Genomic DNA, 26,059 nt, shown 5'->3' with positions numbered 1-26,059 from the left:
GTTTTTCTCATCCCCTCCCACTTCTCTCTTTTTTTTTTTAAGGACGGGAGAGCTACCGTTAACCAAGATACAAGATTAGACAACAGAATCATTGACCTTAGGGTATGCCTCATTTGTTTGTTATGCTAATATTGAAATGTGTGGAGAGACCGTAAAGCTAAGTGCCACTTGCCTATGTGTTAATATCATGATGTAAGACATAGTGTACCTCTCTGACTGACCCTTCCCACAGAAAGGGCTGCCAGTAACAGGAGCAGGTGAGTACAGTTCACAGGGTACTGTCTTCCTTTGTTTGAAAACAACAGATGATTATAAAAACCAATGTTTGGGTGGCTTCCAGGTGATGTCTGTTTTATACAGGTTTGTCAGCAAGTGGAAATGCAACCATTAAATCACTGCAAGATGGGAAAGAAATTGCTTACAATTTAGTGCAGCCAGGTAGTGACAGGTGTTGTTATGAAGAAGCAGGTCCCCGTCTGTCGTGGTCTACACTGCCGTCTCATGGGGCTTCTATTTCCCTTTTGGTTTGGTTGCAAGTGAAAGAGTTCAGTGGTTTCATCATTGATTTGTCATCTTTCTTTCTTAATGTTTGACCACATCTTCCTCCTTAAGTACTCTATCTCATGCTCAGGTTCTTTGCTCCCCCAAGTTCTGTCTGACTTTGATTCTTCTGGAGTTGTGCGTGTCCCCTTGTCGTTTCTTTTATTTGCTTTCTGTCTTATTTTTAAATCTCCATTTTTAAGTAATGTTGAAAAACAAAGCAACCTGGTAGTGCCTAGAAAGCTCAGGTTTTTTTCATGTATTTGGTCATAGGAGTTGGATATAATGTGTTTGCTCATAGTATTTGTTCAACATTGTTATTGGCTTACTCTACAGGTTGGCCCAGAAAAATTACGTTAGTGGTGTGGGCGTTTTAATTTAAATGCATGGCCACCATTGAATAATGGAAGTTTTGCTGAGAGCAATGGCACAGGCCTGCCATCCCGGGTATTTGGGAGGCTGAGACAGAACAATCACTTGAGCCCAGGATTTAACCAGGCTTGGTTGTGTGTACCAGTGACCCCAAAATTCAGGAGGCTCAGGCAGTAAATATCAAAGTGTACTTAGATTACATAGGCAACTAGAGGTTAGTCTTAGCTACAGTAATGAGACCAGCTCACAAACAAGTAAAAGAAAAATGAGTTGGAGGCCATCTTGTAGTGTTATGATCTGTGGGAGGAAAAGAAAGTTGGGAAGATTTTCATACTAACATCTAAATGACTTTTCTTGAAAAGCTGGAGATCCTAGCAGTACTGGGCCCAGGTTGGTGAAAATACTAAGTAGAGAATATGTCTTTTATGCTTGTGGTTTGCATGTGCATATGTGTATATTCCCCTCTATGGAGGTCCATGTGTAAAGATGTGTGTGTGTGAGTGCCTATGCCCTTCGTGCATCTGTGTGTTAGGGCCTGAAGCAGTTGCCCACGTTCTTCTGGACCACTCCTCACTTTACATATTGAGACATGCAGGGTCTCTTACTACATGCAGGGTCCCTGTTGGAGGTCGGTCTCCCTAACCAGCCTGCTCCTGCCTCTGGCCCCACAGTGCTGTGAGTGTAAGTAATCACTATATGCACTTGCCTTTTTACGCACCAGTGAGCCAAACCCTTGTCCTTAACACTTGCATGGGCCATCTTATGTATTTTGAGGAAGGGAGACTTGCAGTGGAGCACATGTGAAAGTCAGAGGACAGCTTGTGGGAGTCGGCTCTCTCCTTACACCAGGTAATTTCAGGGGTCAGACTCAGGTCAACTGGATTAGAGCAAGTATCTCTTCTGGCTGAGCCATCTCACCAGACCCTTGTGTTTATTGTTTTTGAGACAGGCCTCATGCAGTCCAAGCTGAACTTGAACTTTCTGTACAGTTGAGGATGACCTGAACTTCTGATCCTCTTGCTTTTACTTCTCAAGTTCTGATAGTCTAAGCAGATGCTATTATATCCGGTTGTGCTGGGTATTGAATCTAGGACCTCATAACATGCTGGGTAGGTACTCAACGGACTTAACTATATCTGGAGCCTAAATGTGATATGCTTTTTTAAAATAGTTCAGCTTGTACGATAACCTGACAATCCCAGGAAGGTAGGACTGCACTAAGACCTCATACAACGGTCTAATCTCCTAAAATTACCTAGGAGTTCTTTGAAGTAGATAACTGCTATATATTCCAATGTTTATCTATATGAAACTGGTAACATGAGCAGGGGGTCAATTAAAAAATGAATAAACTATGGACTGCAGAGATGACACAGTGGATAAGAGCTCTAGCTGGTCTTCCAGAGGGCTTGGGTTCAGTTCCCAGCCCCCACATGGCAGGTCACAACTGTAACAGTCCTGTAACTTCCAGGTTCAGAGGATCTGGTGCTCTTTTGGGGCTTCCAACAGCATTCCATGAATAGAATGTTAGATAAACATGCAGGTAAAGCACTCCTACACATAAAACAGTAAAAGGTTTTTTGAAATAAATAAATTGCAGTGTTACACTAACTAATGTAATATAGTTCTATTTAGGGAACACTTATTTACAGAATGAACCCCAAGAGGAAATGTAAATATTGCTATTTTGGTGACTTTTATCTGTGCCTAAGAATAAGAAGTCAAAGAGAGATTCTGATGTAAGTGCCACCCTTCCACAGAGTTTCACAAATAGCCTGCCATTGTTGGAGGGTGAAGTAAACTGCCACAGTGATCCATAATAGGGGCCGAGTGAGTGAGGGCTCTTACAGAAGTCATTGAACTCAGAGGTTTCTGAGAAAAAACGCCTTTAACAATGTAACAACATTCTTGGAGATACCCAGATGGCTCATCCGTGTGGGTATCCCTGCACCAAGCAGGGATAAAAGGAGACAGTCAACTCTTGAATGTCATCCTCTGGCTGCCACATGCATCGTGGCAGGTACCTGCCTTCCCTCACATAAGTGCTGTGTTGTTTTGTCTGTTCTGATTTAGGCGCGAACTGGAGAGATGGCTTAGTTGTTGGGGTGCTTATTGTTCTTGCACTGTGGTTTCCCAGCACCCACATGACAGCTTGTAACTAACTCCAATTCCAGGGGATCCAACGTGCTCCTGTAGACCTCCCTGGGCACTGAAACCACATGGCATACACCCATTTACGTGAATTTTTAGTTAAAAACAAATATTAATAAATGCATTGGGGAGTGGAGGGCTGTGGAGATGGCCCAGCAATTCAGAGCACTTGCTCTTCTTGCCAGGGACCCAGGTTTGTTTCCAAGCACTGTCATGGAAACTCACAAGTATCTGCAACTCCAGTTTCAGAGAATCTAATAATGGCCTCTCCTGACCTCTGAGGACACAATGGGCATACACATGGTACACATCCATACATTCAGTCAAAACACTTATATGCATACTTTATATACATAAAATAAATCTAAAAAAAAACTTAAATGTATTCCCCTTTTTTAAAAGAATTATTTATCATGTATGTAGCTGTCTTCAGACACACCAGAAGAGGGCATCAGATCTTATTACAGTTGGTTGTAAGCCACCATCAGGACCTCTGGAAGAGCAGGCACAGTTTTTAACCACTGAGCCATCTCTCCAGCCCAATGTATCCCTTTCTAAGAATGTCATTAACAAAACCGTAAAATCCTAAAACACTTATACAACAATTAGACAGTTTATAATAATGGTCTGTTTTCTTTTTCAACTAGAAAATAAAAAAAAATCTGTATTTCTAAAGAATTTTTATACCCTTTTAATACAAAAGATTTTCTTGGCAATATAATTTGCATGCCAGCATATTGGAATTTCTGACATTTCAATTTTGCAATATTTTTCTAAAACTGGAAATATATAGTGGAAATCTATACAGATACATATGGTGGAATCAGATACATTATATTTTAATAGCTAATGTGATTTAACTTGCAAATTAAATTCATGTGTTCATATATGATATTGCTAAGGATTTAAGGTGTGATTTAAAGGGAAATAATTATTATGTAAGTGAAACCCACCGTGGCGGAAATGAGTAGAGGCAGAAACAAGTTGAAGTAATGCTGATTTCTGTGAGCAGCAGAGAGAACATTGGGAATGCTGTAAGAATCATAGCTGGGTGGTTACCATAATCTGTAGCATTTTAAACACAGTTTCAGATGGTCTGAGGGTAGTCCGGGGAGTGTCTTAGATGTGTGGTAACTGTTGGCCTGAATCAGTGTTGTAGGGATGCCTGATACTGTTGTGTTGCAAACCCACCACTCTCAGTCTGCAGTGCCTTTATCGCGTGCCCCCGTGTCTGCATGCTCGAGTCTTGGCAGGAATTTAACCTGAGTTCTGCTGAAGCCCCTATCATGCTAATATAATTGCAGTTTTTCAGTGATTCCAGGCTTTTTTTTTTTTATCTCAGAGGTTACTTGAACTTGATTATAAATTCTACATCAACCTGATTTTTTTTTAAATAGCTCATTTGGAATGAAAAAGGTATAATTTTAGAAATAGCTTTCTATCCAGTTTTCTATGACAGAATGAATGTCTTTTGTATGTAGTGCTTGGAACTGTAAATATTTTGAAGTCTTTTCAGATTTAGGAGTATGCATGTACATACCGAGATACTCTGGAGATGGAACTGAAGTCTAAATGAAATTCACTTATAATCTGTATGTATACATAGTCTGAAGGTGATTTTATATGCAATATTTTAAATTAATTTTCTGCATAAGACCGTCTTGAAGTGTGGATTTTTCTGCTTATAGCATCATATCAATGTTCAGAAAGTTTCAGATTGTAGAGCATTTCGGATTTGCAACTGAGAAATGTTCATCAGATCTCTCTTCAGTCCAGCTTCATAAACCATGAACTAGAAAGAAGCAAGAGCTATCTATAGTGGGTTCAATTGAGGTAGCAATTGATTTTTTTGTTTTGTTTGGTTTTTTTTGTTTGTTTGTTTGGTTGTTTTTTTTTTTTTTAAGCCACAAGCTAAAAATAATTTATTGTGAGACTGGTGAACTAGTCAGTGCCATTGACAGTTCGATTGTAGACGTGGGCTTGTCTGACTTCTCAACACTTCGGACTCTTCCAGTATCCTGGCCCTCTTGTCCTAAAAGATGAAAAGATGCAGCGATTTCTTTCTTATTGTTCTTCTTCCTCCTCCTTCCAGCCATCCCCTCCCTCCTCTTTTAGTTTTTTTAAGACAGGATCTCCCCTTGTACTCCTGGCTGTCCTCGAACTCACATAGATCTGCCTGCCTCTCTGTGCCTTCCGAGAGCTGAGATGAAAAGTGTGTACCACACTCCCACCACCTCCTGGTGCAGTGGTCTTCTCTCATAACATGACCTCGGGGAGACTAATTCTCTAGAGTCTTGGTTTGAGCAATTTTCCCCCTTTATTTTTACCTTGTCTAACAACTGCTGGGTTATCTCCAGTCCCTGAAATTAGTCTCTATTTTAAAAGAATTGGCAGAAGCAGGTTTTGATTCTCTTTAAATATTATTATTCTAACTAGAATGACTGTTTGTCCAGAAGACAGAAAAGTCCCTTGACTGTTGCTTAGATTTTACTAACTCCGTGTCATCCTCTAGTGTCCTAAGGATGCTTTGTGACTGAAGAAGGAGCAGATGCGGAACATGATTCAACAGTAGACTCAGAGTTTCCAGGCTTTGTGCTTTGGTCTGATGAGCACAATCCCTCTGAGGACAGTTTCTTCCTCTAGGCAAGTTTCCATACAGAGATAGATACTTAAGCTTCTTAGTGGTGGCTTTTTATGTCTTGAGTACAAAGATAACTGAAGTTCAGTCAGAAGTATCAAGTGTGGTTCTCTTTGTAAGAATTCTTGTCAGCATTACAAATAATCAAAATAATTAAGGATTTCCTTTGAAACGTTTTCTTTCTTACTGCTTTTAGAAAAACCGTATTTTCAAAATATAAATTCTGATTCACTCTTCTTACCAACCTTATTCTTCATTGTGGCAGGACTCAGTCCCCGCCCTGTCTTTGGCAGGCCTCCTATCTCACCCTAGGAGCTGGTGTTACAGGTGTGCACTGCATAATCATGACAAACCGTTTAAGAGGTAGAATCTGCTGGAGAATACCCCTTAGCATATAGGTGCTAAGTAGAAAGTGGGACATACTGGAATTATCATCTGAATAACTGTGTTCAGTTTCTTGGTATTTTTTGGTTTTGGTTTGGTTTGGTTTTTTCGCGTTTAGAGATTAAACCCAGGGTCTTGTGCGTGCTGGGCAAGACCTCTACTGCTGAGCTACACTCCTGCTTTCTTCTTTTTAATATTTTCTTCTTCTGTAATACAAATTGAGCACAGGCTTTTGAATATTATTAGCCTACTAGACAAATGATACAGCCTTGAGTTATATCCCCAGTTCCTTCTTTTTAATAAAATAGGTACCTGTTCTAGCAGCCAGCAAGTACCTTGAGGAGCTTAATGGGGCAGGGAGGTGTTTTATTCCTATACAACATGGTCCATTTTCCACACACATTGACAGGTTTATCGGTATGATATAATCAGGAAACCAAAAATAGGGGTTTGATATGTGATACAGTATATTTATTTTTTGTTTTTTGGTCTTGTTTTAAAATTTGCATTTTAAAAGTACTAAGTTTAGCTATGCCTGCTAAAAGAAATGAATAGCTATGAAGCAAACTAGTGGCCCTTACAGAATATCTTCCACTAAAGTGAATTGTGTTTCCGTATGTGTAGCAATATAATGACATTTGATGTATCTTTAACGTATAGGTTACTAAGTTTTGAAAATAGAAGGATACACAATTTGTGGTGATTGGGTGAACTGGTGTTTCTTTAAGTCACTTAATGCAAAAAATGAATGAATGAATGAATGAATGAATGAATGAATGAATGAGTAAATGAACAAGTAAATAAGTAGAGTCCCAATCCTCTCCCCTTTAAATGTAAATATCTTCAAAGTGAATAATTAAACAGATTATAGAGGCTTTTAGAATATTTATTGTTTTGTGAGAAATCGTTAATTTGTACTTTGAATTTGAATTATAAAGTAGCATTGCTTAAGTGTGCCCTGGTTTGAGATGGCAAGATGACTCAAGGCATAAAGTCACTTGCCACTAAGCCTGATATTCCGTACCAAGTTCTCATGTGGTATAAAAAGAAAGCCAATTTCCGTAAGTTATCCTTTGACCTCGAAGATAAGGTGTAACACATCCACACAGAATAAAATATAAAAAATAAACCCCCAACTGGGGGTGGTGATGGCACAAGCCTTTAATCCTAGCACTCAAGAAGCAGAGGACCTTTATGAGTTCAAGGCCAGCTAATCTACAGAGCAAGTTCCAGGATGGCCAGGACTACACAGAGAAATCCTACCTTGGAAAACAAACAACAAACAAACAAGCAAAAATAAGCCCGGATCTTCTTTCCAGTAAAGGAGATGCAAAGAGGTGACCTCATCCTTAGTGTCCGCATCAGAATGCTGTGTGTGCCTACGCAGGAGTGAGCTGTGCCATAGAACAATTCATTGAAATTCCTCAGTACCAACCCAGTGGTATGGTTTGATGTCCGGTATTTTACCAGACACCTATCTGGTTATAACACTTTTTTCCTTTAATGTATTAGGCAAGACTTCAAAAGAAGCCACTTCTTTTGACTGGAGCACAGATAATTAATAGAGAGCTCTGGTCACTATCGATCCTGATTGAGACTGAAAGTAAACAAAGGAAGCCAGAATAATTAAGGAGGTGAAGAGAAAAAAATGAAAGGAAATAGAAAAGGAGACAGTAGCAAGCTCTCAATGGAACAAACGCATGGCTATCTATAGTTAGCATATAATTGGTGGTGAGGATTATACCACCAGTTGTCTCTGGTGATTTGTTGCTCCATGCTAAACTCTTACTTAGGAGAGTATTTGTATGCAATGTAAATATTGACACATCTCACTTAATGGGTTACCTCTAAAAACAGTCCCTGAGAGGACCTGCAAGCAGGGTGTTTCATTAATAGTTGAGTATTTTCTCAAATGGAATTCTTACAAATTAGACCATCTGCTCAGGAAGCGTCTCTAGTCAAAATGGCTCAATGTAGTCATATGTATTCATTAGATTGCAGCGAGTTTCATCATCTTCTCGCTCGGGTTGTTGTGTGTTCTATCCAGTCCAGTACTGTTGGCCTTAATTGTTGAGAACCGGAATAGTTTGACTTAGTCTTGGTGAAGGCTTGGCATTCCAGATTGATTAAAGGAGATCTTGATGCTCTCTTACAGACATCAACCAGCCAGGCCATCTTCCATCTCCAGTCCGGCATTTGCCATCTCTTCCGAGAAACGTTAATTAACAAAGGTTTTGTGGAAATCCAGACTCCTAAAATAATTTCAGGTATGCTTCATAATGTTTCCTGTAATTAAAAAACATTAATTGTTCTTTCTAGGTGTTGCTTATATTAATTATTAACTGAATAATCCCAAGAGTCCCTTAAGGTTTAGTTCCATTTCAAGGTCAGTAATACCATGGTCTACAGTGTTCCCTATTCTTCCTTCAAGAGTCATGTTGTGGTAATTATGAGGAAATAGTGCAGTAGCAAAGCACAGCACAATTCCTACTAGACCATAGATATTTTTATTACGTAAATTTTGTTCAAAATTTACTAGTACTGCAATCTGGTTTTGTATAAAATGCATTGTAAAAATCACTAGATACCCATTAATGTCATTCTTGCATGAGAATCTTGTCTTGATCATCTACCCTTTTAGAACTGCTGACCTAACACTTAAAAGATGTATTACAAATAGCATTCTAGCTGGTCTTCATGGCAAAACACCTTTCACCCCAACGTTCTGGAGCCAGAGGCAGGTAGATCTTTATGCGGTCCAGGTTAGCCAGAGCTACATAACGAGAGCTTTTCTCCAAAGGGGGCAAAATCATTTCAGGACCAGTGTGTGATGGTTCAGTGAGTAAAGGGGCTTGCCACTGCCACCGAGCCCAACAACGTGAGTTCAGTCCCCAGGGCATTGCAGGCAAGGAGAGGAGGAGAGAACCGACCTTTATAAGCTGTCCTCTGGCCTTCCAATGCATTCCCCACAGGTGAACATATACACTAAATCAATAAATAGTTTTAAAGACTATCATTCATGGGCTGGAAAGATGGCTCAGTGGTTAAGAGCTCTTGTTGCTCTTCAGAGGACCCAGGCTCAGTTCCTAGCACGTACACCGTAGCTCAGAACCATCTATCTGTAACTCCAGTTTCAGGATATGCAGTGCCTTCTTCTGACCTCCTCTGCTACAAGGTGTGCATACAATATACATATATTACATACAAGCAAGAATAGCAGTTAATTAAACATTGTATTTTGTTACAGTTAGAAAAATAATTAAAATGCCAGACATGGTGGCACATACCTTTAATTCTCCCACTTGGGAAGCAGAGGCAGGTGGACCTCTGAGTTCAAGGCCAGCCTGATCCTACAGAGTGAGTTTTAAGACAGCCAGGGAAAGGCAGAGAACCCCTTTCTCAAAAAAGAAAATTAAGACAGTAGCTTTACATGATGAGGCTCTGACTCAGAAAAAGGGAAGAAAGGGATTAAGAATGTCTTTCCTTCTATTTATTCATGTAGGTTATTATAGCCTTAAAGTAATAAATATAAAATCAGTTCTGAAAAGGGAACATTTATCTGCAATTCTCGATTTTCTAGGTGTTCTTTTTTTCTCTAAGTGAACTACTTTTTCTTTTACTTAAGAATTCACATGACTTAACATACAATTGATGATGTAATGCAAACATTTGTGTTTCAGCTGCCAGCGAAGGAGGAGCCAATGTTTTTACTGTGTCTTATTTTAAAAGTAATGCCTACCTCGCTCAGTCTCCACAGCTATATAAGCAGATGTGCATTTGTGCTGATTTTGAGAAGGTTTTCTGCATTGGGCCAGGTAAGATATTTCATTTATATGTTCCTTAATTTTGTGATTATGTTGAGTTAAATAATTGTATTAAGTCCATTAATTATAGAGCGGTTACCAGTTTACTTTGAAAGCTTAAAACCCTTCTATATGCTGACTATGCAAGCACTAGAATGTACGAGCCGGGTGCATGGCTAGCTCAGTGATAGAACATGTTAGTGTGCGCACAGCTCTCCATTCAGTTCCACAAAAACAAACAGAAAAAATATCGACCTGAACTTCAAGATAGAATTGAAAGCGTGTGTGTGTGTGTGCGCGCGCGTGTGTGCGTGTGTGTGTCTGTCAATGACAACACCTCATCTTAAAAGTTAATGCTTTAAGGACCAGCCATGCATGCTTGGTGATACATACCTTTAATTCCAGGACTCAGAGGCAGACAAATCTCAATGAGTTCTCGTGCAAGTGCTGGGAATCAAACCTAGGTCCTCTGGAAGAGAAGCCAGTGCTCTAAACTGCTGAGCCATAGCCAACAACCACCTAGGATTCCAGTTAGAGGGGTTTGCTTAAGCTTTTGCTAATAGGGGAACTGGCACAGGCATCTCAGTGTGAAATTATCAAGCAGCTATTTGCCGGACATGTATTGTGAGTATTCTTAGGCTGGGTGCCGAAGCAGCAGCATGTGTGGAATGCTGATGAGGATTTGGTGAAATGCAGTTCTGTTGCACCCTCAGGTAAAACCTGAGACTGGGCTCTGACACGCACGCAGGTGACTGCTGCCACTCCTAGTTCACAGACCATGCCTTGAGTGAAAAGGTAACATGTTATCCCCACTGCTTGTACTGAATATGCCATGTGGGGAATAAGCAAATGAACTGCAAAATAACCCCATGAGTATATCCAAATGACATCTCCTTAAGTCTGTGTCGGGGAGTCATGTGGTGACTCATGCCTATAACCCAGCACTCAGGAGGCTGAGACAGGAGGATCATTGTGAGTTCCAGACAACTAGGGCTACTGAGTGAGACCCTGTCTCAAAGGAAAAAGAAGAATCAGAATGTGCTGTAAAATTTAACAGTGAGTGTAGAAATATTGCTGAAGTCACCGTAAAAGAAAACTCAAACTACAGTGTCTTTAAGGATGTAGTTGGATATATAAAAACTGAGGTGATGTTAAAAGTATGGACTACCAGAGAAAACAGAAATAAGAGTATGGTTAGAAGGTAGAAGGACAGGCTAAGATTAAATTGCAAAGTGTAAAGGTTTCAGACTTATTTTATGTCTTGGGAGTCCCTGTGAGTGTCCAAGTGGGGCTGGTTACAGGAATATTAATGTGCAGTAGAGTGAAAGGTGAGCCAAGCTGGTCGGTCAGAGGACTGCAGGGAGATGCAGGCAGCATGGGGCTGCACTGGGAGTTGCTGGAAAGTGTGTAATGTTGCTTCACTTACGCAGTTTCATTTTGCTTGGGTCACATCTTAATAAAATGGAGACAAACTCACTATATTGGTCATAATTGAGTCTGGTTTTAATTATTGAGGTGGCGCCTCAGGATCTTGCATTCCCTGGGGGTTCTCAAGAGCCTCTTATTAATTTGCATTTGGTTCTGCTTTTCACCAGGACTCGGGAGTTTGTGATGAACTTGCTGTCTAGGAGAATGCTAAAACAGATGGCTTATCAGTGCTCCATCTCGAGCTGTGGGGTGGGAAAACAGTATCACTTGGGCACTACCAACCAGAAATCTGCAGTTAAGTCCTCACTTACCCAAGGCTTAAAATATTGTCCTGTTTTTCTTTGGTTAACAGTTTTCAGAGCTGAAGACTCCAATACCCATAGACATCTGACTGAATTTGTTGGTTTGGATATTGAAATGGCCTTTAATTATCATTACCATGAAGTTGTAGAAGAGATCGCTGACACTTTGGTGCAAATATTCAAAGGACTTCAAGAAAGGTTAAAATTATTTAATATCCTGAAATGGCCTTAATTTCAAAACAAATGCACTTTTTTGTTTTGTTTTTTTGATTTGGGGAGTGGTCATGGGGGGCAACAGTTTGAAAAACAGCCTTCTATTATAGTTTATAGCTCATTTAGAAACCGTTTGCTGCTCTGTCCCTTGTAGTTTAGACTGTCAGGCTTATGCTGTATCCCACTCATGTTTAGGATGCAGGACAATATGCAGATGGACCTGTCAACTGTTGGGAAGGCCCCAGCAGTCTCAGAGAGTAGGAGCAAACAGTCAGAGCAGCAGTCATTTCCAAATCAACGATTGTGCCAGGTGCGACACACACCTAGAATCCCATATGAGCGTAAAGATTATTTTTGCTTTTATTATGCATATTGGGGGTGGTATGTGTATATGTTTTGAGGACAAGTGTCATCAGAGTCTAGAAGGTGTCAGTTTCTCTGACACTACAGTTAGGAATTGCCTAACATGGATACTAGGAATTGCACTTGGTCCTCTTCAAAAGAAGAATGCTTTTAACCACGAGGCATCTCTCCAGCCCTTACTTTATAGCATGTTTAAATTGGGGACATTAAGCCTCGCAAATCCCATGTACTTAGTACTATCAGGCTAGTTCTTGTTATGCCCATTTCCCTTCCCCATTTGAAGCAAGTTTCCTATCATTTCATCCATAAATATTTTAGCAAAAAAAAAAAAAAAAAGCTTTTCTAAATCTTATTAAAATATCTCTGAGCCAGGTAAGGTGGCTTATGCTTTTAAATCGCAGCATTTGAGACCGTGACATAGCGGATTACAAGTGTGAGGCTAATCAGGGTCTCAGAGAAAAGAAACCATCCTTCACAACGGAAGTGCAGGTCTCTGCGGTTACCATTTTTTTCTTGTCCTACTATGTGCAGGGTAGACATTGGGCCTTGGGGATGTCACAATAGGAAAGAAGTAGTGCTCTTTAAATAACTTAGAAAGCATGGTGGGATGGGAGAACGAGGCAGACATGCATTAGTGTCCTGTGGATAAGAAAGGATTAAAAGAGTTAGGTTTTTAATGCTTCACAAAATGGGTATTTTGTGTCTCGGGTAACAGTGTTAGCTGATAGTTACTGTAAATATCTTAATCCTTTAATGCCACTGTAATTTTTTTAAAAAAGCGTGAAACTGAAATGTTTTAATTATTAATTCTAAACAATTTGATAATGCTTTTCTTGGTTCGGTCACTGGTTCAAAGACTGATACTGTGTATTGCTTATAGTGACCTCTTGTGGAAGAAACTTTTAACTAACTATTAACTAAAGCATTGAACATACAGGTTTCAGACTGAAATCCAAACTGTAAACAAACAGTTCCCATGTGAGCCGTTCAAATTTTTGGAGCCAACTTTAAGACTGGAGTATTGTGAGGCTTTGGCTATGCTTAGAGAAGCCGGAGTTGAAATGGACGATGAGGAAGATCTGAGGTTGGTCTCTGACATTTTCTCCTTTAACTATAATGCTTGGACTTAATCTGCTTCACCTAGGGGATAATTCTTATTAACATTAGCATTTTGCGTAATACTATTTTACATAGTAAAATTTAAAATGTTACAGTTAATACTGTTTGCCTATGTGTCAATAGTTTTGTCTATAACTTTTCAGTTTTCTCCCTATTTATAACAAATGTAGGAAGACATACCTGGTGGCACAGGCCAGTAATCCCGTGTGCTCTGGAGGCAAGAGGCTTACTAGTTCAAAGCTTGCATGGACTACAGAACAAGATCTGGGCCAGCCTGAGCAGCTTAGACCTTGCCTCAAAATGAATGAAAGATGGCTCAGCGGATAAGAATATTGCCTATTCTTGCAGAACACTTGTAGGCAAACAGTCACACACAACAAGTAAATATAATTTATTTATATACATACACACATGGGGGCAGGACTGGAGCTCAGCAGTTAAGAGCTCTTGCTCTTTCAGAGCATCCAGGTTTGCTTTCTAATGCAGATGGCTTACAACTATCCATAGGTCCTCTTCTAGAGGACCATGGTCTTACAGGACACTAGGTATTCCTGTAGTGCACATATATACAGGCAAAACAGTCACACATATAAAGTAAAAGTAAATGAACCTTTAAATAGTATTTATGGACAGCCATAGTGGTCCCCGCACTCAAGGGGCACACCTGGTCTATACACCAAAATCTAGACAGACAGACAGTGAGAAGTGTGTGTGTGTGTGTGTGTGTGTGTGTGTGTGTGTGTGTGTGTGTGTGTGTGTGTGTGTAAAAAGGGCCATAGAGGGCATAGAACCTAACTTATCTTATGAAATACTCTAGTAATATAGAACAAGAAAGAGAATGTGGAGAGTTTTCCCTTCTGTTTGCTTGTTTTGTTTTGTTTTGTTGTACTTTCAAGTTAGGGTCTCTAAGCTGCCAATACTGTAAGTCACTACTAGAGCAGGCTGGTCTTGAACTCAGAAGTCCACTGGCCTCTGCCTCCCAAGTGCTGGGATTGAAGGTGTGCACCACCAAACCTGGCTTTTGCCTGTGATTTTTATTTATAATGTTACTTCACTTTATAAATCACCATGAAGGCTCTCTTTCGAGTCTTGGCTCCAATATGACCAAAAAAAGGAGAAACAACGGTCGTGCCAAAAAGGGCCGCGGCCATGTGCAACCAATTCGCTGCACGAACTGCGCCCGGTGCGTGCCCAAGGATAAGGCCATTAAGAAGTTTGTCATTCGGAACATTGTAGAAGCCGCTGCAGTCAGGGACATATCTGAAGCAAGCGTCTTCGACGCTTACGTGCTTCCCAAGCTCTATGTCAAGCTGCACTACTGCGTGAGCTGTGCCATTCATAGCAAGGTTGTCAGGAATCGATCTCGTGAGGCCCGGAAGGACCGAACACCCCCACCACGATTCAGACCTGCTGGCGCTGCACCACGACCTCCACCAAAGCCCATGTAAAGAGGTGATTTCATGAAGACAGAAAGAAAAATACCATGGGAAAATAAAACTGAAGTTATACTTTAAAAAAAATAAAAATAAAAAAAATAAATCACCATGAAGGCTGGAGAGATGGCTCATCAGTTAAGAGCACTGACTGCTCTTCCAGAGGTCCTGAGTTCAATTCCCAGCAACCACATGGTGGCTCACAACCATCTGTAATGGGATCCGATGCCCTTGTCTGGTGTATCTGAAAACAGTTACAGTATACTTATATAATAAATAAATAAATCTTTATTTAAAAAAAAAAGCCCGCTGCTAAAAATCACCATGATAACAGGGGTAAAGAGCATTCTAATCACCCCATACAGGACTAAAATACTAATTTCTGTGTGTTATCAATATTCCATATTTTGTTACCTAAACATAATTATTGTTATATTATTCCTTATTATTTAGGAATCAGTTACATAGTAAAAAATAGAAAATTGCTGTCAATAATAGACATTTTATTCAGAGTTTCCTGGTCAAAATAGTTAAGCATCATGACAGTACATAGGAAATATATGGAAGCAGAAGGTGGTTGCCTTTATTTTTATTTTTTTACCCCAAAAATATACTTGACTCTAAGCCCATTATTTGTTTATTTAAAGACTTGGGTATACTGGTTGTTGTGCTATAGACCTTTGTGGAATAATAGGAAAGGAGACTATTTAATGGCAAGACCTTCTAATGCTAACCCAGTAGATTTTATTTTACATAATTAGTAAAAACTCTGCCTCCCATTTCTGGATCAGCAGAATCCTAAACCCTGCCTGGTTGTAAGTGCTGGAGCAGTGTGTGTGTATTGCACCAAGTAACTGGGGGAGGTACACTTATAGGTGGCTCCCTGAAGTGTCTGTCTTAAGAAAGAAGCAGGGAGCACAGCTGACCGTGTGTCCATTTTCCTTTGAGACCCTCCAATGGAAAGGTAGGTGCCTTTGTCATTTAAAAAGTAGTTTAAGTTGTGGCTTGGTGGGGACTAGAGAAATAGCTCAGTGCTTACGAGCTCTGACTGCCCATCCAGAAATGGTGAGTTTAGTTCTCCGCACTCACAGCAGGCTGCTTCACAATAGCCCGTGTGACTCAGCTCTAGGAGATCCAACTTAGACAAAGTTTAAAATTAAAAGAGTTTTGTTTCACCTTCAAATACTACTTTCATGTTTCTTTTTCAGTACACCAAATGAAAAACTGTTGGGTCGTTTGGTGAAGGAAAAGGTAGGATTCATATATGTGTTGGATTTTTTTTTTTAATCTGAAATGTTCCTTAGGAAAAGAAATAGCAAAATCTTTTACCATCTCCCTGCAGTGGTATATCTCCAGAGTTAGTAAAGAGAACCATACTTTTGTTCTTAGAAAGTGAAAAAAATGTTTAGTCAGGTCATGATCAACCATTTAAATTCAGTGTGTGACATGTCTCTAAAGGACAGCAGATTAACAGATTACTAGTGAAGGGTCTCTGAGTAGTAAAGGTCTAACCTGTGCACCCTTGCTTTTAGTTTCTAAATCTAAAGCCAAAGGAGAGTAAAGTTTATCTTCATTGTGGTTTGATGAAGTGGAGAAAGACCTTGAGCTCCTCCTGCTGGTTGCACTTGAAATACTTACGCGTACTGGAAACGGGCTTTCTGTGAAGCCCTGAGCGTGCTGTCTCAGCACTCCAGCACGCTGTCCCATTCTCTCCCATTCTCTCTCGTCTGCAGCTTTAACAAAACGGTATAGAGTTGAGGAAGAGCTGAGATGTAATTGCCTTTTAACTAAGCCTATGAGACAGTAAAAAATGTCAAACACTTTAATCATACTTATTTTAATTGTTTCCATTTGATGAACATTACCCAATTTTCTTTACATATCTAAACAGAAAACTAAATTATTAGGAAAATAATTCAGGGGTTTTATGTTAATATAATGATTGATATTACAAACTTCCACAAAATATTGTGTAGATCTAACACAGTTTCTTTCTTTTAATAGTATGATACAGACTTTTATGTTCTTGATAAATATCCATTGGCTGTAAGACCTTTCTATACCATGCCTGACCCAAGAAATCCTGTAAGTAATTTGATCTTAAATCATTTATTTGTGGGAAAGAAAGACAACTTTCTAGTAACCAAATTTGAATATTGTAACAAATTAGTTCTGATAACCTAAGTTAATATCCTAGGTCATTTTTTTTCTGAGGATTTATTGGAATGGGGGCTATAAATGCTAAATAGCTGGGCTGGAGAGATGGCTCAGTAGTTAAGAGTGCTGACTACTCTTCCAGGGGTCCTGAGTTCAAATCCCAGCAACCACATGATGGCTCACAACCATCTGTAATGGAATCTGATGCCCTCTTCTGGTGTATCTGAAGACAGCGACAGTGTACTCACTCATATATAATAAAAAAATCTAATAGTACTAGATACTCAGAGTTTAGTGAGAGTCTCATTCTTTAGGTTGAACTGGGAATTTACTTCTCTAAATTTAACACTAAGGTGGTAAATTGTGGGGGTTTTGTTTTTTTATAACTTATTTAATTTTATATGTATTCATGTGAGAGAGTCAGATCCCCTTAGAGACTTACAGATAGTTCTGAGTTGCCATGTTGGTGCTGGGAGTTGAACCTGGGTCCTCTGGAAGAACAGCCAGTGCTCTTATAACAAGTTCCAGGTAATACTGAAGTGATCTGGGAATCACAGCTATTGTTTATTGGAAAGTTAAAACTGATACTTTCAAATGCCTGATAGGCAACAAGTTAGGCATAGGTTAATTCAGTTTCAATTTAACTTTCCATAAATGAGTTTTATTAAATGGACTAGATATCTATTGATAATTTGCAATCAAACAGACCAAAATCCATATCTTTTTTTAAAAAAACTTTTCAGGCAATAAAGTGAAGTAAAACCACACCACTGCTTAGATGGGGTGTTCTGATTACTGAGAAGTAAGGCAAAGAAAGAACAGAAATATGAACAGAGAAAACAAACCTATTCTGCCCTTAGCAGTTCTGCCATCAAGAGGAAATTATGTAGAAGGGTCACACTAACTGGGACATCGTTTCTCCCTCACGTTCATCCTAGGAAAAGTGAGGTAACTAAAGTAGTGTTGACTCATTCATTTTTCTTCTGTAGAAGCAGTCCAACTCTTACGATATGTTCATGAGAGGAGAAGAAATATTGTCTGGAGCACAAAGAATACATGATCCTCAGTTGCTTACAGAGAGAGCTTTACACCATGGAATTGGTAAGTAATTTAAAATATTTAAACATGTATATTATAAAAATAACATGTTGTGAACATTTTAAAGGTGTCTTGTTATAAGTCTCCCTCATCTTCATTTTAGTAATAGCTTTTTTAAAAATTCTAAGGTGATAAGTTATTTTTTCTTTTTTAGATTTGGAGAAAATAAAAGCTTACATTGATTCCTTCCGCTTTGGAGCCCCTCCTCACGCTGGTGGCGGCATTGGTAATACTGCTGTTGCTTATAGATAGTTATGTTAAAGAACCTGGGGAAGTGGTGTTCAGAGCCGTGCCTCTCTTGCAGAGGACATGAGTTTAGTTTCCAATACCCACATAACAACCATTAATAACTCCAGTTTTAGGGACCTTAAAGCCTTCTTCTGGCCTTAGCAGGCTTCTTACATACATAGCAGTATGCATAAACTCATGTATTCACACACATATACATAAATAAAAATAAATCCTTTTTAAAGGTCATAGAACAATGTTTCTCCCCAATGATTAGAACAGAATTTATATTTACATGTTAAAGAATAAAGTTAAACCCGTACATAACCACATATAAAAATAATAACCCAAAATGGAGGATCCAAAACCTAAATGAGAAACTAACACTATTAAACTTTTAGAAGAAAACAGAGCAAAAGCATCAGAACATTGGCTTTGGCCATGGTTTCTTGATACAGTACCTGTGGCCCACACAGCAAGGTAATTAATAGCCAAATTGAACTTAGGGAGAGTTTTAAACTTTGTGTATCAAAAAAGTAGTTATTTGTCTAGCATATACAAGGCTAGGTTTGACCGTAGTACTTGGAGTGGGAGAAAAGACAATTAGCGTATATAGCTTGTTCCTAGCACCCACATCAGGGGGCTCACAGTCACCTAAAACCTCAGATCCAAGAGCTCTGACGCCTCCTGAACACACCTGCACACACTGCCATATAATTACATAAATAAATCATTTTCTCAAGTTAAGATATGAGTAAAAGACAGCTTGCATGATGGGAACAAATATTTACAGCTCATATTTGATAAGAGGTCAATATTCAGAATAAGTAAACAGTTCAACATGGGCAGAGGCTCTGAGCAGGAGTTCTCCCAGAGGACGCGGATGGTTGGTGAGTGTGTGAGCGGGTGCTCAGCAGCACCAGTCCTCAGTGAGGGCCGCCTGCTCTGGCTAGGATAGCTGCTAACTTAGGCTATGATAATACTCACCAGAAACAATGTGGAGAATCAGTACGCCCCTGTAGAAGGCAGCATTGCTGTTCCTCAACAAGATAAAGATTCATTCACCATAGAATCCCACAGTCTGCCTCTGTTTATACCTTAAAGAAAGAAATGCCATGTGACCTAGCAGTCTACATCTGCGTGTGTGCCCAAAAGAATTAGAAATGGCACATCAAAGAGATACTTCTATGTTTACATCTTCATGGTAGTTTTGACAGTGGCTGAGACATGGACACAGCCAAGTATCCATCGTGAGTAGATGGGCCAGCAGAATGTGGTACTGGTTAAGGCTCCCCTGTCTGACATGTTCAGGAGGAGAAGTGTTTCAATTTTGTATTTTCTTAAAGTTTAGAATAAATTCATAGACTTTACCATTGAGAAACCTTGAGTATTGCATGATACTCCCAAAATTCCAGATTTTAGAACATACTGTTTCTAGAATAAGATGTTCAATCAGTCTTTAAAAGACAGAAATGCTGGTGTATGCTTCAGCATAAATGCACTGTGCAGACAGTATGTGAGTGAATACACAAGCCAGTTGCAAAAGGACACGTTCTGTCTGAGTCTACTTGGCCAGCATTTTAGATCTGTCAGGTTCGGAACCAGAGAGTTGATTGGTGAATGTCTGTGTCTGGGAGAGGAGGAAAAGGAATATTTACTAGGTATAGTTTCAGCATTTGGACTGGTAAATGAGAGGTTTTTCAAAAGGAGATTAACTGTTATTTTCTTGTCCACAGGGTTGGAAAGAGTGACGATGCTGTTTTTAGGATTGCATAATGTACGTCAGACCTCAATGTTCCCTCGTGACCCGAAGCGACTCACGCCTTAAAGCCACACTTTTTATTCTCTCTAGTAACCTGCTGTTGATTAGCTTATACCTGAGGTACTTAAGATATGCAGTAGAATTAATGCATTACTAAAGTGCCACAATTATTTTTTAAGTAGCTCAATACGAATTCATTTAAGTCAAAACGTTTTAGAACTTCAGATATGCTTAAATAGGAAATACTTGAACATTTTAATGAGAAATTTCTATGGTTGAAATTCATAGTCTATCACTATAGGAAATGTTAAGGACAATTTAAACAGTTTAGGATTATATAATTTTTTTTTCTTTTCTATATTGTGGTGACCACCATACTAATATCCTAAATTTTCAATATTTGAACTTTTAACTCTTGACATTGAGAAAAAAAATTGGAGAAATTACCAAGATTTTAACATATATAAAACTGGTATGTCTTAAAAGTTACTTTCAGAAATCATGTAAAGTATCTGAAAACACTGGCTAGAAGCAGTAACACTGAAACCTTGTTATCAATTCTGAGGCTGAAATTCAATAAAAACTTAAAGCTAATGATAGTTTTGTGTGACTTTATAGAAATCTGATTTTATAACTGGTTATTGATGTATATACATTGGGAAAATAAAAAGTAAACTGACACTAATATTAGATGGGAAAAGTAATACAGAGCTGAGGGTGCATGACCGCATGTGCCTGTGACCCCAGCACTAGGGGTGTTAGCACAGGAGGCTCAACAGTCCAGGACTATCTTCTGCTTCATGAGATTCTGTCTCTTGGTCTGTCAAGGTCAGTACACACTGGGCACAGCTAACTCAGAATAGCTGGGGGGGGGGGGTTGTGGTGTTATTCGGGGTGATGAACTTCAATAGTGCAGATCAAGGCAGGACGGCCAGGAGTAGAAGAGACCTCCAGCTGCTAGGAGTCCAAGAGAACAGACTCTTGGGAGATAGCTTCAGTGAGACAGGTCGTTTAATTGGGAGGCCAGGGGAAAGGGGACAACAGCTACTTAAACTTTTGTGGGGTGGGTAGGTGTTTTCCGGGTGATTGCACATCATAGGCCAAGGCCTTGATGATGCTGGGGATGCCTCATTTGTATAAGGAATTCCAGGAGCTGCCAGAAAGTTTAACCTGGCTACTGGACTGACAACCTGGGTTGGGGATGAAAGTGAGGGCACAGGGTTATAAGGGCAGGACTCGCAGAGCTGGGGCAGATGGGAAGCAAGTCTTAGGAAGATTTCCAAGGGTCTGACATACCTCGGTCCCACTCTTGCTCCAGGGGAGCTTCTCCTGTCCCACCCTGTGGGTCAACACGAGATGCACTCACCCTATCTGTGCTAGTTCTCTAACTTCAGGGGCTTGTCTGCCAACAGCAGGAGTTGATGCTGTGCTCTACTGTAGCATCTACCATCCCTAGAGACAAAACATCCCTTCTGTAGAAACTTAGCCATTCCAGGCACTAACCACCAGGAGAGGGTAGATGTACACCTTAGCCTAGACAACACAGTCAGTTACATTGTCTCTCCTGCCTGTAAGGCTTGTTCTAGGTACAATATCCTGTGGCTGATAAAACTTAATGTGCCAATGAGGAGCCCTATGCTACAATTTAGACTGGGTCCCACCTTACCACAAAGCAAAGACATGACCCTTGGAATGTACGATCAGGAGCTGACTTAGCTAAACTCCTGTATGTGCTTTCTGAAGCTTAACTATAGATGAATCCAAAGCTTCAGGCCCTCCTAGCCAGCCATGCTTTTCATTTCTTCTCTGCTGAGAGATCTCATAGAGGGAGAAGAGGGAATCTATATGTGCATATAAATGCACAGGTGTGTGTGCATGTGTTCATGTGGCTGCTTAAGTGTATATAGGTGTGTATGGACACGTGTATTGGTGTTTAGAGGCTAAAGACAACTTTGCATATTGCTTATTTTGAACCAGGTCTCTCACTGACACTGGAGCTTGCAAAAATGACTAATCACTGAAAACCAGAAATCTGCCTATTTTGCTTCCCTGGTTCTGGAATTACAGGCACATAATACCACCATATCCTGCTTTTTTTTTTTTTTTTTAAACCATGGTTTTTTTTTTTTTTAAACTACCATGTGGTTGCTGGGAATTGAACTCAGGACCTGGGAATTGAACTCAGGACCTCTGGAAGAGCAGTCCGTGCTCTTAACTGTTGAGCCAACTCTCCAGCCCCCAGACTAGGGATTCTTAAAGACACCATTCCCACTGTGAGTCAGTACTCAGAGTTTTCTTCCTTATTTCTCATCTTCTCTTGGGGCCAAGAAACTACCAGAGCATTCTGCCCAAGATCCCCATGTCTGCTGGTTCACCTCACTCCATAGCATGGTGCCATTTCATGGAGAAAACAAAAGCACTTTCTCTGGCTTTTTTATTTTTTTATTACTATTTTGGCTTTGACTTGTGCTCTTAACATTGCAATAACACAACCTTTGAAAGCTTGCTAGAATACCAGCTTGCAGGTAATTGTACATGAAGGGGACACTAAATGCCTTAGCAAGCAATTTTAAATAATCACCGTTGAGTAGACTGCAGGGGTCCAGGGTACAGAAGTGTAAGGGATAGCTCTGCTTGCCATCTCTTGCACTGAGTGAGTCCGTTGAGACTTTTGTTCATCCTTCCTAGATGGGGAGCTAAATGTCTACATCCCCAAAGAGTTAGCTCTTCAGTTAGGAGACACAAGAAGAGCCTCTGGAAGTGCAACGGTATTGTGCTCTGCCACGTTAGGCCCCTCGTGCCGAAACCAGCAGTTAAAGGTTTAGAACTACAACATGACTGGTAGTGTCCGTCTGAAACCCTGGTTTTCAGCTCCAGCACTGTATAAACCACGTGTGGTGGTGTATGCCTATAACCTAACATTTAGGGATAAAAGCTGGAAGATCAGAAGTTCAAGACTGTCTTCAGCTACAAAGGGAGTTTCAGGTCAGCCTGCGCTACAAGAGACTGTCTCTTAGCCTTATTGTCTCATTAGTCATAATAAAAAAAAAAAAACTTAATACTTAAAGTAAACTTAAAAAAATACACCACATGAATGGCCTTTACAGTAATAAACGAAATACAGAAAGGGGCCGGAAAGATGGCTCAGTGTTCAGGAGCGTACTGCTCTTACACAGGACCAGAATTTGATTTCCAGCACTCATGTCTGGCAGCCCCCTGTGTGCCTGCATTCAGGTGCACATGCCCCCAACATGGCCACACATAGATACACATAGTTAAAGCTAAGCCTTTCTTTCTAAACGCAGGAGATGGACACCATGGAAAGCCAAACGCAGTAGAGATGGTGCCTATGTAGAGCCTTTACCCGCACTGATTAACATTTCACGGTGCTAGAAGATACTCTGCTCACTACCAGAGGAGGAAGGCTACCACCAACCACAAGCTAAAGCCCTGCGATCTACAGTGGCTACCTGCCTGCATTCCGTGCCAATGAGATAGCAGCACATTCTGGGAAGTAACTGAACACTGCATTTAAGGCCCTCTCCACAAGATGGGACCTATGCCTGCTTAGGTAGCCTTTAGACTACATAGGCCCTGGGCTTAGAGGAGACCAGATGCTATTCTGTTCAAGGGACATAACAATTAAATGACTCTAAGGACATTTGTCTATCGCCATGATCAGTGCCTTACTCAGCCAGCATCAGAGAAGCTGCTTCTTGCTGTGGGTGGGAACTAACAGGCCCACAACTGGACAGAGTGCAGAGTGAGATTGTGGAACATTCAGTACTAAATGGGTTGTCTTCATCAAGCCCCACCCTTCAGGCTATGTGGCAGAAGAGGCCAAAGGATTGTGGGAGGCGGAGGGGATGGATGACACGAAGGACACATCGGCTCCCAGATACAACAGGACTGATGCACACAGGAATGCAGAGAGTGACAGCATGCGTGGGGCCTACCCAGGTTCAAGCCAACAGAGTCTAAGGGGTGGCAGGGGAAACTGACACGAGCCCCCATCCCTAACCAGGAAGCTGTCTCCAATGGACATCCACTTGCAAAGAAAAATTAGATTTTATACTTTTGGATCCTGTGAGAGACCTCAGGGAAGAGACTTCCAGGTTCCACATTGATTTCTCTAAGTTCTAGGTCCAAAGTGTGTGATGTCTGCCACAATAAGAGTTTTACCTTCAAGGTCTGGGAGGCAACCAAGGACGACTATATTTTGGGGGGAGTCTTGAATTTCCTTAGTCAACAACTTAGAGAAAATTTTCATGCCTAGACTGGAGTTTTTATTTAGATCTCTTATGTTATTACTGCAATTGAAATAACTTCATAAAATTTATCTTCATATGTATACATGTTATATATAAATATATGTGTGTGTGTGTGTGTGTGTGTGTGTGTGTGTGTGTCCTCCCTCCCTCTTCCTCTGCCTTGCATTCCCTCTCTCTCTCAAAGTAAAAGTCCTATTCCACAGGGGCTGTCTCCAATTGTCTTCCCTTGCCATTTGTGATTTGCTATCCTCCCTTCTAGAGCGCTTTCTACAACCTCCATGATTCTTTTGACTCTCCTAGTTTCTGCTGTTACGTCTAACTATACACACTCATCCAGGGATTCAGAACTAGTATCTACAAATAAGGCCGTTCAGTTGGGTTTTCTGACTCAGTAAAACCTTTCTTTCCTTTTTTCTTTCTTTCCTTTTTCCTTCTTCTTTTGGCAGTGTCTCACTTTGTAGCACTAGCTGGACTGGAACTTTATCAAGAGGAAAAAAGTAACACACGCACACACACTGTGATGGCTAATCACTTGACTACTTCAGGTAGTGGTGCATGCCTTTGATCCCAGCCCTTGGGAGGCAGTGACAGGTGGATCTCTTGAGTTCAAGGCCAGTCTGGTCTACAAATCAGATTCCAGGACAGCCATGGTTACTATACATAGAAACACTGTCTCAAAAAATAAAAAATAAAAAAACCCACCCTAAACCTGGGCCACACCTGGTGACAGTGTGGCTAAGACGACACAGAAGGAAGCCTTTTGTGGTTTTGCCTGCTTGCCCTCACTCTCACTGGCAAGTTCATCTATCCAGCCGCTGAAGCAGCAGTTAATGGTATTAGAACCCGTTTCTCCAGGACTCCAACAATTAATGAAAACCTGCTGAGACTTCCAGCCTTGTGGACTGAACAACTATCAGATTCTTGGCCTTTTTGCTGGAAGACAGCCACTGTTGAACTAGCCAGACAACAGCCTGTATATTAAATTTAATAAATCTTCTGTGTGTGTTTGTGTGTGTGTATTTATCTGTTTTGTTCCTCTAGAAAACCCCATATAGTCACACAATGAAGGCCACATTTGGAGTTGGCAAAGGACGCAAGGATTTGAGGCTTCAAGTCTTCAACATCTTTTAGTAGGATAATGCCTTCAATTGCAGATCCCTATAGTATATACCTTAATAGTATTAAAATATTAATTTCTTTTTTTTCCCACCAGCTCTCCTCTTGCCCAGTCGATGTCAAAATATTAACTTCATCTACTCTGCCTGGCATTAAATTTCTAACATCCTGTAAGCCTTAAAAAAGTGACTTACTTATTTTGATCCAGGCTTGGTCCTGGAGGCCCAGGATAAAAGTACTGGTGGTGAAACACATTATCAGCACCAAGGTATCCAACCCAAGGAAGGACTGGCAATGAGGCTCATTTACTAGCAAGGTAGCCCTTGTTCCACACTCAGGAAGCTCTAGGTTCAGTTCCAGCATCACATGAACCCAGAATTCAAGGCCGTCCTGGGCTATGTGAGACCCTCTCTCAGTTTAAAAAAAAAGTTTTATAGATTTTACTGTCAGAATTTAGCTATCTCTAACTTGTTTTTAAGTGGATGTGTATGCACTCGTGTATGCTAGTGTTCACAGAGGTCAGCAGAAGGTATCAAGTTCCGTGAAGCTGGAGTGAGAGGTCTCGTGTAGGTGCTGAGAAGCCAACTCGGGTCTCCTGCAGCATGAGTTATCCTCTAAGCCACCTCTCCAGTTCTCCACCTGACTCTTAAGGGGCTCTCTCCTGTGGCTGGTTTACAGCCT

At 40.4% G+C, this 26,059-nt stretch overlaps 1 protein-coding gene, 1 long non-coding RNA gene and 1 pseudogene across 2 annotated transcripts in view; all 3 read left to right on the top strand.

Moving 5' to 3' along the window:
* Positions 1 to 20,585, top strand: part of Dars1 (aspartyl-tRNA synthetase 1) — a 55,117-nt gene extending 34,532 nt beyond the window's left edge. The window contains exons 7-16 of the mRNA NM_053799.3: positions 43 to 102; positions 8,241 to 8,352; positions 9,766 to 9,900; positions 11,669 to 11,816; positions 13,132 to 13,278; positions 15,955 to 15,997; positions 16,751 to 16,831; positions 17,893 to 18,004; positions 18,156 to 18,227; positions 19,966 to 20,585. Of these exons, the coding sequence (NP_446251.1) occupies positions 43 to 102; positions 8,241 to 8,352; positions 9,766 to 9,900; positions 11,669 to 11,816; positions 13,132 to 13,278; positions 15,955 to 15,997; positions 16,751 to 16,831; positions 17,893 to 18,004; positions 18,156 to 18,227; positions 19,966 to 20,057 (1,002 nt within the window). The 3' untranslated portion in view covers positions 20,058 to 20,585. The remainder of the gene's footprint in view (positions 1 to 42; positions 103 to 8,240; positions 8,353 to 9,765; positions 9,901 to 11,668; positions 11,817 to 13,131; positions 13,279 to 15,954; positions 15,998 to 16,750; positions 16,832 to 17,892; positions 18,005 to 18,155; positions 18,228 to 19,965) is intronic.
* LOC134481554 (uncharacterized) lies at positions 109 to 7,751 on the top strand. The gene is made up of 2 exons (XR_010057190.1): positions 109 to 2,021; positions 2,548 to 7,751. It is a non-coding gene; the product is annotated as an uncharacterized LOC134481554 (long non-coding RNA).
* Positions 14,391 to 14,825, top strand: Rps26-ps11 (ribosomal protein S26, pseudogene 11; annotated as a pseudogene).
* Positions 20,586 to 26,059: the final 5,474 nt, after the last annotated feature.

The sequence above is a fragment of the Rattus norvegicus genome, chromosome 13 (genome assembly GCF_036323735.1).
Source record: "Rattus norvegicus strain BN/NHsdMcwi chromosome 13, GRCr8, whole genome shotgun sequence".
NCBI classification, from domain to species: Eukaryota; Metazoa; Chordata; class Mammalia; order Rodentia; family Muridae; genus Rattus; species Rattus norvegicus.
This window is presented reverse-complemented; position numbering and strand designations above follow the sequence as displayed.